The sequence below is a fragment of the Atta colombica genome, unplaced genomic scaffold (genome assembly GCF_001594045.1).
Source record: "Atta colombica isolate Treedump-2 unplaced genomic scaffold, Acol1.0 scaffold96, whole genome shotgun sequence".
Taxonomy (NCBI): Eukaryota; Metazoa; Arthropoda; class Insecta; order Hymenoptera; family Formicidae; genus Atta; species Atta colombica.
In genome coordinates, this window is record NW_017259590.1 from 2,179,523 (window position 1) to 2,190,563 (window position 11,041).

The following is an 11,041-nucleotide window of genomic DNA, read 5'->3' on the forward strand; positions in this document are numbered from 1 at the left end:
ATATGCATTACGTTCAACATGTAAATATCATATTCAGTTTATTTACCTGTAGGCGAATTCTTGTAACAAATAATTATCAATTTTTACTTAATTAATACAGATGTATTAATTTTTTATATTTCAATATCAAAATGCTGGAATATTTTTATCATATCAAGCAAATCCATTTAAAATATACGGAAGCCTGTGAAAATATAAAAATATGTTACTTTAAAAATATTACTTTTCGTCTCCATTCTACATTTAATATAATGCGAATAAAAGTAAAATATGCGAAAATAAAACATTTTATATTTCTATATTTGCAGGACGTAATCCTGTGCAGTGGATGTTCTTGCGCACTCGACTTGTGTATTACGGTTTTAGCTCGAGAAGGCCAAAACATCCTAATTCCACGCCCTGGTTTTTCTATCTATCGAACGCTAGCGGAGGGCCTCGGTATTACGGTTAAAACATACAATTTATGTGTGAGTATTCTTATTGAAAAAAGAAATCAGTGATTTACATTTTCTATCAAATGTGCGCAAATTAAAATTTTAGCAATTATTCTCGCGATAACTCGAAGATTATGCAAATAAAGATAAGAGTTTTCTTATGAATTTCTTTTTTTTCAAGCACACATTTAATTTGAGAAACAATTAATTCGAAAAAAGTATTAATTCGAAAACAAATAACCAGAAAATTTTTTACGAATTTCTTTTTTTTAGAGAAATATAAAAAATTTGAGTTTTTAAACATGAGGACTTTTTTTTCAAAATATTTTATTGTTTTAAACACGTGTTTCATCTATCAATATTAATATATGAAATCAATTAATATTTTTAATTTATTTACTTAATATCACGCGTTCGTCAACAAATAGCGCAATAAATATCAGTTTTATGTTATCATGATAACATGTAAAATATCAATCGATATTGCAGCATAGTGACTACTCTGTAATAATCGCGCTTGTAAAAGAGAAGTAATAATATATGCGCTACCGTGTTGCATCGTCATTAATAAGAAATGTGCATAACAGCGTCTGCTATATTTCTTAAGTTACGCGTTATTACAAAACGTACTTCAAGTAGTACAGTCGGACTTAATATGCAACTTTATATGCAAAAATATACCATTTCGTTATTTTTAAATTTATTAACCACCTAGAGTGCGAATTTATTTATACGAAAAACAATGAAAATACATAATATTCCGTTTATTTAGTATGCACTGAGGATGAAATCTTTTAGCACAGCATATTCTTTTATATATAAAAAATATTATTATTTTTTCTTTTTCAAAATTTACAACTATGTAAGGTTTTATATGACTTTAATGTAAAATAGTGATGTAAATGTCAATTTACAAACATTTCTTGCATTTTATAATTTTTATGCAGTAAATTTGAAAAGAAACAACAATTTTTTTAAACATTATTATAATAATAAATTAATTAAAATAATACTTTGTCGCAAACACAGTTTCGTTAAATTGTGTAACAGCGCAGGAATATTTTTATACATTTAGTATTGAAAAAACAAATATTCATAATTTTCATATTTTTAAAGATTAAAAATTTTTATTTCTATAATTAACAAAATTTTTCATGCAAAAGACAATTTTTTTCCAAACATCTTTAATTCTCAAATTAACTTAATTTAATTCTTGTAATTACGTTGATTTTAAATTTTACAAAGAGTTATTTTTTTATTTGTAAAGTATTTAATTTAAGCCTTAAAGTCGTTATTGCACAATATATAATAATTTTAAACAGCACGAAATCATATTTAAATCACCCATTGCTAATTACACGATAAATCAGTGCTTTCATTCGGAGATCTTCAAACCGAAGTGCTAATGAGGCAGTTTCCTCTCTTTTCAGTTTACTTGGCGAATTTTAATGTCTCAATCTCTTTGCATGACGTTGCAAATTATTTTATGTTCAAAAAGTAATTATAACCATATAGCTTTAATTATGTATGAAATAAAATGTACAAGGAATTTGTAAATCCTGACACATTCCTTATGTCATATACCTGCATACCAATCACGTAAATACAGTGTATTTATTTATAAACAATAAATTTTATAAAATCCATGTAAATGTCTGCTTTTACTGCTGTATGCACTACAAATATTTTTGCAAATTTTTTGCAAATATTTTTGTTCTGCCTTTCTTTATCTTTATTAAAAATGTTTCTTTAAAATTATTCTATTGTATTTAAAAACTTTGAAAATATATTGTCTATGAAAATTATTTTGGCATTATTGTTTTACTTTTGCGGAAAAATGCTGACGTACAGATAGAAAATTATTTCAGCATAATTGTAATGCCTTCAACTGTCAAGTAACATTTTAATTATAACAAATAAGTTTGTAAACAATTTAATAAATTTATATCTAAATTGGAAAATAATTTTAGAAATATGTACAACAACAAAAATTATATTACAATATTAGATAAATTTAAAGAGTAAACATAATTATAAAATGTATCTCATCATTTGTTAAAACAGTAATATACGTGTTAAATTGTATTATTTTACTGTTATACAATGCTCATCATGATTTTTTAATCATAAATATTTTGCACAGGTTTATTGATCTTTTCATAACCAAATTTTTTTTCGTGTTGTTTTAGTATTCGGTTTTAAATATTTTTCACAGTCAATCTTTTAAAAATTTTGTTAGAAAGGAAAACATTTTTACACAGATTTTATGACTTTAAAAAAAAAAATGGAAATATTTTTGCCACATTAAAATTTTGTTTGTGAAAAGCTTAAAGAGAATTATTCAAGAACTTACAATCAAGAGCAAGCGCATAGTTTTTCAGCCATCTCAAAATACAATATTACGCCATTCAGATTGAGGGAAAGGATGAGAAGAAATGAATACTCGAGAGGGCTTCTCGTTAATGCATCCTATTAATATTAATCGTTTTTAGCCCGAGCTCGGTTGGGAAATCGATCTGGACGACCTAAAGGAGCAAATCGACGAGTCGACGGCGGCAATTATTATAAACAATCCTTCGAATCCGTGTGGTTCAGTATTCAGACGCGACCATATACTTGACATTCTCGACATCGCCGCTCATTACTACGTACCCATTATAGCCGATGAGATTTACGAGCATATGGTACGTGCCCGAATATTACGCTTACTACTCAAATATCAAGTGACAAATCGTTTCATTTGCGGAACAAGTAAAGTACGTATCGTGCCTGTTCTATTTAAAGGGAGTACGGAATTAATTCACAGAACAGATATGCATGATGTCCTGAATTCGTGCGATACACTTTATTAACGAATTAAAAAGACTTTTTGTTTTAACACGTACAAGATGTTTAATTAATTGTGTGTGTGTGTGTGTGTGTGTGTGTGTGTGTGTGTGTTATGATAAAAAGTGATAAAATATTTTATAGTAAAAAAGAATTGGTGCATATATAAAGAAATTATATTAATTATATTAATTATATATTTTTAACAATGTTTTTCTATTTCAATATTATCTGTAAAAGAATTTTATTTTTGTGTATATTTAAAAAATTATATTAATAATATATATATATGTTAAAATTAAATATGTATAAATGAAATGTATTATTCATGAGAGAGGATTTTAAAATTTAACACATAAATTTTTATAAATTTTTGGAAGTATTAAAATATCTTTGTATTGGGTTGTTCGGAAAGTTCGTGCTGCAAAAGATAATTTAAATTTATTTAATAAATGTATACTAAAATTTAATCTTCTGCGTTTCAATTTTCCTTCAAAATCGGCACGAACTTTCCGGACAACCCAATAGAAAATAAATTAATTACCAATTCTTTAACAATGAATACCTACTGTCTTAATATAAATAAAAGAGCTTTGCAAAAATAATCATTTATGATTTCAGAAACTAAATTTCTCGATTGTGCAAATACTTTTTGTGCGTTTAAATATGTATAATACATATACAATTTTTTATTATTAAGATAATATTAATTATTACACTTCTTTTTAAGTAAAATAATTTTGAGAGGAACAATCCATTTTATTTTTTCTTAATAAATTACTAATTAATATTTATTTTTAAAAAATAAGGTTTTTCTTAAAGAATTCTCACCGGATATTTCTTACACTCACTGTATAATGACAATAGCTATTTTAAAATATTCGATAAGGCGGAATAACGACTGTCGCAGTTTTTGCATTATATTGTGTCACGTGCCTTTGCATGCAAGCAAAACATATGTGCCTATATTATGCGCAAATACATTTTTCGCCTCACCGCTGTTTTCAGGTATTTCCAGGACGGACTTTCCACTCGTTAGCGTCTCTATCGACCGAAGTTCCTATTTTGTCGTGTAGCGGACTGACTAAAAGGTATGTCGGGACGTGTAAAATGATTATAAAACTTCTGATTTCGATGCTAGAATACAAACGCAAAATCTTTCGTAACATTCCATAATTTTCTCGCGTAATGTATGACTTTCACATATTAAGTAAAACGATTCGTAACTAATCAACCCTTTGTGAAACAAAATATCATGTTATTAAAAAGTTTTCTCTCAAGTCTTAAGATCCAAAGGGTAAAAAGATAGCGTGAAATAAATTCCTGCTTTTTAACATTCTAAAAAAATGCCTATAAGCGTTAAAATTGAAATATTCAGATAATGCTTGTATAATAGTAACAATTATGTTCAGAAAGATAAGAAAATAGTCTTTGTAATTATTTCTAATATTATAAACGCAATGATGATAATAACGGTTTCAAAATAATTTGGAAAATGCAGCACCGACAACTTTCCCTACATCGGGTTTTCAGTTATTTTCAGTACGTTACCTTCTATTATCTTTCATCGCGAAAAGTATGGAACGAAACTAGCGATTCGTGAAGTTGACGGAAGGAATTCTTGGAACGAAAGCGCTCCGCTGTGAAATTTTTCGCTCAATTTTTTCGAAAATAGAACGAGAGGTTGATTGAGCGTGAATAAAACGTCGCGATCAAAGTCGAAGGGTCGGATATTCCGAAGTTTCGCGATTATGCCTCCATTATTTTAACGGTATCAGATTTGAAACGCAACTTAATTTACGACCGTTCGTCATATCAGTTGTAAATGAGTTCCTGCAGCTTGTTGGTCTTTCATTGCAGTACGGTGTATTTTACACGTCGCAGATTTTGCAGCGCGGTACTTTTTGGAATCAAGCGCTGTGAATCGCGTTTCTCATGTAAAAATTCAATGATGTACATGACACACGCAAATAATGAGATAAAAAAAAATATAAACTAAATAATAGAGGTAAATTAATGAATAAGTGAATGATACGTTACAATATGATTATTTAATAACATAATTATTTAATGATTTACGTTTAATTATTACGTAACAAGTTGTTGGTATCTTAAAATGAGAATATTAAAACTAATTTTAAACTAATTAATCTTTCCCGAAGAGAGCTTTTATATGTGATATTTATCATAAAATGTCATAATTTGCTTCGGATAAATTGATTAAAGCGAATTGTGCGACTACATTTAGTGATTTTTTTATTTAACAGGAATACTCAAATTGAGAAGAAAAATCAAGAAGAAGAAGCAAGCACTAAAGGCAAAATAATATGCAAATATTATATTATCTTAATGCACCTGATAGAAATTTCATGAATTTTTTGAGTAATTATTAAACAATTATACCAACTTTTGTCTAATAACTGAGAAAGAAAACTATTTAGAATCCCAATCAGAATATAATGCTTTGTTTGCAGTTACTGCATACAAAAGTTAGCGTAAAATCTGAATCTATTTAAATAAAAACACAATAAATAATAAATATTAAATTGATTAATAAGCAAGCCAATTACTCATGAAATGGACAGAATAAAACTCTATCAAGTTCTTGCCTATTTCCTATTCAGTCAGTATTGGCATAACTAATGAGAATACAGTAATATTAGATAGTAATTGGATAGATATCAAGGAAAACTGCATACATTTCTACCAGGACAGTATTGTTGGTACATATTTATAACAATATTAATGCAATTAAGAATAATACATTAACCTACTTCCGTTGAGTTTTTTTTTGTTAAAAAATAAAAGAATTATTTTAGAAAATAAAGAATGTATTTTTCATTGCTTATTAAACTTATGATGTACATATACCAAACTTTTTGTAATCGCACGATATTCGCATCGCATGTGATAATAAAATTGCATGTCGCAATAAAGATAGCTTTTGCTCATAGATTGCTTATTCAAAAAACCCATTTCGTATTTCATTGCAAATAATCGTGAGTGTATTAAAAACTAATTTTCAATCAACAATCTAATTTAAGAAGATTTAAGAATTAATGAATAATTAATTCTTCCACGCTATCAAAATAAGAATTTATAATTTTTATATTAATTGCATAGCTATTTTTTAATTAATTGAGTATCACGGCAAAACATTGCAGGTGCCAAAATTATAAAAACGCTTTCTATTGCATTAGGTTGCAAGTTCTATTCTAGTTGTTGTGTTCTATCATATTCTAATATTTGGAAAATATTTGAAAGAAATACTGCTACAAGCGAGAAATAGGTAGTGTAACTCAAAATATTCTAAGTCATTGTGCTGGTAATTTTCATTTAAACGTACAATGTTTTGATTTGCATTTTTATTTGAATTTACAACATTTTGAAATTTTAACTTTGACACGATCTTTTTTAAAATTAGAATTACTTAATTAAAATTTTTGAAGATACTGATTGCTTATATCTTTAGTTAACACAATATTTTTTTTTAAAGTGAAAGTAGAATTTTTAAAGTGATATTCAAGAAAATAAGTTTTTCCTTTCTCCTTAAAATTAAAGAAATACTTACAATGTATGTGTGTTTTGCTATAGCACGCCTCAATTATTTTGGTATACAGATTAATGTTACTTTAAGAAATTTTTTCTTCAATTTTTTTCTTCAATTTTAGAGATTCAATTTCAATTTTAGAAATCTCTCTCACAGTTAAACTCTTACGATGTATAAAATGAAATCTGACAACAATATTCCTATTTTAATATCTTTTTTCTTTGCAGATTTTTAGTTCCAGGTTGGCGTATGGGTTGGATAATAATCCATGATCGTCAGAACGTGTTGGAAGCCGAGGTGAGTAAATGGTCGTGACACAATACGTGACAGCCCGAAAATAATTGCTTCGCCGGCGGTATTGTTTCCATAACGAGGCCCGAGCATGTCTCAGCGAGTTCGGCATTGCATACTGCGGATTGGATTAAATTTCGTTGATTAAACTTTATTAAAGTTCGGTCCTTTGGTAATCAACCCTTTGGTTGATCGTATCCTTAATTCCTCGTCTTATAGCTGAGGCATCACCTGGACTAACTTTAAATCGCCGCGCATCTCTATCGGATATATTTCTATGCTCTTTAATAACTTTGCAAGAGTTGCAAAGTTGCGATCTTAGATAAGTAATCAAGATGAGAGTTCTATGATAAGAAAAGCTAATCGACAAGCTATATATATATATTGCTTAGATATTGTGCAAAAATTTTATCCAGTAGAACAAAAAAAAATCATTTAAATTAAATTTTTATATACTATAAATTATTAAAATTTATTCTATGCGGTACAACTGACTGAAGAATCCATTGTTACACGAAAGGAACGATAATTTTGCTGATTGAAAAATTTAACTAGATACAAATCTAAAATCTCAAGCATGATGAGCAATGTTACAAAAAAGTTTTAACATTGTAGCAATTAGTTTAAACATTTTACATAATTTTGATAGTCCAACAAAATTATTTTCAGCTCTATATGTAACTAAACTTTTAAATGCTTTAACAAAATCCTCCCTTCAATAATTTTCTAATATAACTTCTAAACATAATTTAATCAAACGATTAAAATCTTTTTTTTTTTTTTTTTTAGTAAAATATGAAAAATGTCATTTGTTTCAACATTTATTCACGCACCCACATATTCGATATATTTCATCGTATATTTTTATCATGTCACGCTTTGAAAGAAAAAGTTGATTGTACGATCGTTTGGTGATGTTCATCCACGAACAGGTATTGGACAAGCTAGCAAATAGTCTGTCAATGTGTAGCACATTTCGATATTTCACAGTATTTGAAGTTCACGAGAAATCTAATATCTACACTGAAAAAAATTTCTGATTGAAAATGAACGAACTAGAAGATTCTGATCATATCAATTAGAATTCTGATAGTTATCTCAATTAGAATTATAATATAGATTTAACCCGAAAGTTCTGAATTGAATCCATTTTCAATCAGAATTTCAATTAATGCAATCACACTTTTTTTCCAATATATTATCAATTTTTAGAACTAAATATTTTTAGAATTAAATTTACATTAATTTCGACATAACAAAATATCGAGATCAAAAATTTTTACGTTTGTTCGGATCACGAAAAAATTTGATATATAATATTTCTTTCTTTTATACAATTTTTGAATTTTATGGATTTTATTGTTTCGCCAATAATACATTATTTGTGAGACTATTTATCTCCTTTTATCTGTTAAATACATAAAATAAATATACCAAAATGCTTCATGTTGATCTATTTTTATTTTGGCAGATATATTTTATGTAACTAATTCTATATAAATGTTTTTCGTATTATATGACATAAAATAAGAAAAAAATTTTATTGTAAATTTTAATAAACTACACATCTAACGTAATTATCTAATTAAGTTCAAAAGTGATGATAAGATGATGATAAGACAAACGTAGTATCTGATATCGTATTGTACGCAAACAAATATTAGTTCAACAAATCTTAAATTTTTGTTTCTTAGATTCGCAAAGGTTTACAGTGTTTGAGTCAACGAATAATTGGCAGCAATACTATTATTCAAGGTGCCTTGCCTAAGATACTTCGAAACACGCCACAAAAGTTTTTTGACGATGTTATCAATACTTTATACGTAAGTTATTCCGATTTTAAAAAATATAAAAAATATGAATTCAATGTGAAATATTTAAATTTGTGGTGTTATAGTCACATTCCAAATTGGCATACAACTCTATAATAAAAATTCCGGGATTGAAGCCGATAATGCCGGATGGGGCGATGTACATGATGGTAATGATTACCATTGTAATTAGTCCAGCCACACCCTTGCATAATTTCAAGAATCACAGTGCATTGTTTGACAATCCGTAGCTCGCGGTCGAAAACCGTAAATGTTAATCGAGCGTTCGATAAATAGGTCGTACAATTAGTTGGTGCACAACCGCTATTTATACGTTAATGCAAATATCATCAGTAAGGTAGGACTAACTGTAATTTATGAGCTATAAATTATTGAATCGATTTCCAGGTATACATCGATTTACAGTGCTTTCCGGAATTTAATTCCGATGTGGAATTCGTGCAACGGCTGCTAATGGAAGAATCCGTGTTTTGCCTACCTGGCCAGGTAAAATGGCATTTTTGATATTTTAAATTATTAATTCATTGACCATTTAAAATTTTCTAATTATATCACTATTAAATCCGTATAAAAATACGGTTTTTTAAATTGAATTTTACGGATATTCAACGCTGACCTCTATTGCTTGAAAATATTGCAAAAAATCAAAGCATCACGATGCAATGAAATGTGTCGGATAAATAACAGGATAATCCTTTTCGTTAATTAATATGATGGCAAAATTTGACAAATTTTGTAATAGATTACATTAAGGTACTTAAAAATTTATTGTAATATTTTTAAATTCACATAATTTTACAAATATCAATAAATTTTTATTCTAATAAGTTTTGAATTTTAGAAATTTAAAAATATCAAATAATTTGATTTGTGTATTTATATTGTAAGTGCAATTATTTTTTATTTTTATTACATTATTTATGTTTTTCTTTTATTTTTTAATAGTTTATTCGAAAGTTTTTTTAAATCTTTAACCTTACAAAGCATAAAAGATAATTAATTAAAAAAATTACTATTAGTTATATAGAAACGTAATTTTATTAATCTTTTGTATTTTAATTTCCCAGTGTTTCGGTTGTCATTCTTACATGAGACTGGTAATAACTGTACCAAGTGACATGCTCGAAGAAGCTTGTCAGAGGATTCAAGAATTCTGCGAGAGACATCATTATAAAACAGCGAAGATCTCAAGGAAAAACGGTTTCGTCAACAAAATTCTATATTAAGATATCATTAAATACAGAAATTAGAATATTATATTAACTCCCGTTAATTATCCGCTGATTATTTTCCGCGGATCTTTATTTTTATGTGTTTATATCTTTGCTTGTAAATGCCTATGTGATTATGTAATAAAGATTTTGTATCTATGTATAATTTTCTCTGTAATGTTTTTAATGTTTTAATGTATTTAAAATCTAATATAAAAATGCTATTGCACATATTTGACATAATATTTGCCGATCCATTACCTTATATTAAAATAAGTAATTTGATATTGAGCTAATATTGAATATGAAATGCAGTAATAGAATTGTAGTATATCAAAATTTTAACTTGAAATAATTAATATTTCAAAAAATAATTGTTGTGTGTGCAAATAAATAATTCATAACATTGTTCGCCGTAGCTTGTTGCTTTTTTGAATTTTTTCTTGTTCTTTTGTTATTGTTTCTTCCGTGATACTCGTAGGCACTCATTTGTGAAGACACCTAATAACATGTAATCATCAATGTACGACGAGTGAATAGTTTAGTTTAATGAATAAAGATGTAAAAAAATACACTCGCTTAAAGTTCGATACTTGTGAAATTTCCTAAATTAACGCACTATATGAATCTCAAACGTTAAGGAAGTTTAATAAATTAACAGATTTAAGCACTATGCGATCATGAAAATTAATTAACTCTCTATTAGCTGTGAAATTTTATACCTTCCATCAACAACTTGAATTTCAGTGCAGATTTTTATATTGTTTTAGACAGTATAAAAATCAGAAAAAATTTTTGCAAACTGAAAGCTTTAACAACAAGTTTTTACTGTCATAAAAGTATGTATTTTATTTATTTTTTACAAATTTAAATTTAACTCATCAAAATTCACAATAA

At 27.2% G+C, this 11,041-nt stretch overlaps 1 protein-coding gene across 1 annotated transcript in view; it reads left to right on the forward strand.

Moving 5' to 3' along the window:
• The window catches only part of LOC108693615 (tyrosine aminotransferase), an 18,867-nt gene extending 8,708 nt beyond the window's left edge, over positions 1-10,159 (forward strand). Inside the window, exons 4-11 of the mRNA XM_018202648.1 lie at positions 309-467; positions 2,927-3,118; positions 4,269-4,351; positions 7,038-7,107; positions 8,796-8,924; positions 8,999-9,082; positions 9,321-9,419; positions 10,001-10,159. Coding sequence (XP_018058137.1) covers positions 309-467; positions 2,927-3,118; positions 4,269-4,351; positions 7,038-7,107; positions 8,796-8,924; positions 8,999-9,082; positions 9,321-9,419; positions 10,001-10,159 — 975 coding nt within the window. The remainder of the gene's footprint in view (positions 1-308; positions 468-2,926; positions 3,119-4,268; positions 4,352-7,037; positions 7,108-8,795; positions 8,925-8,998; positions 9,083-9,320; positions 9,420-10,000) is intronic.
• Positions 10,160-11,041: the final 882 nt, after the last annotated feature.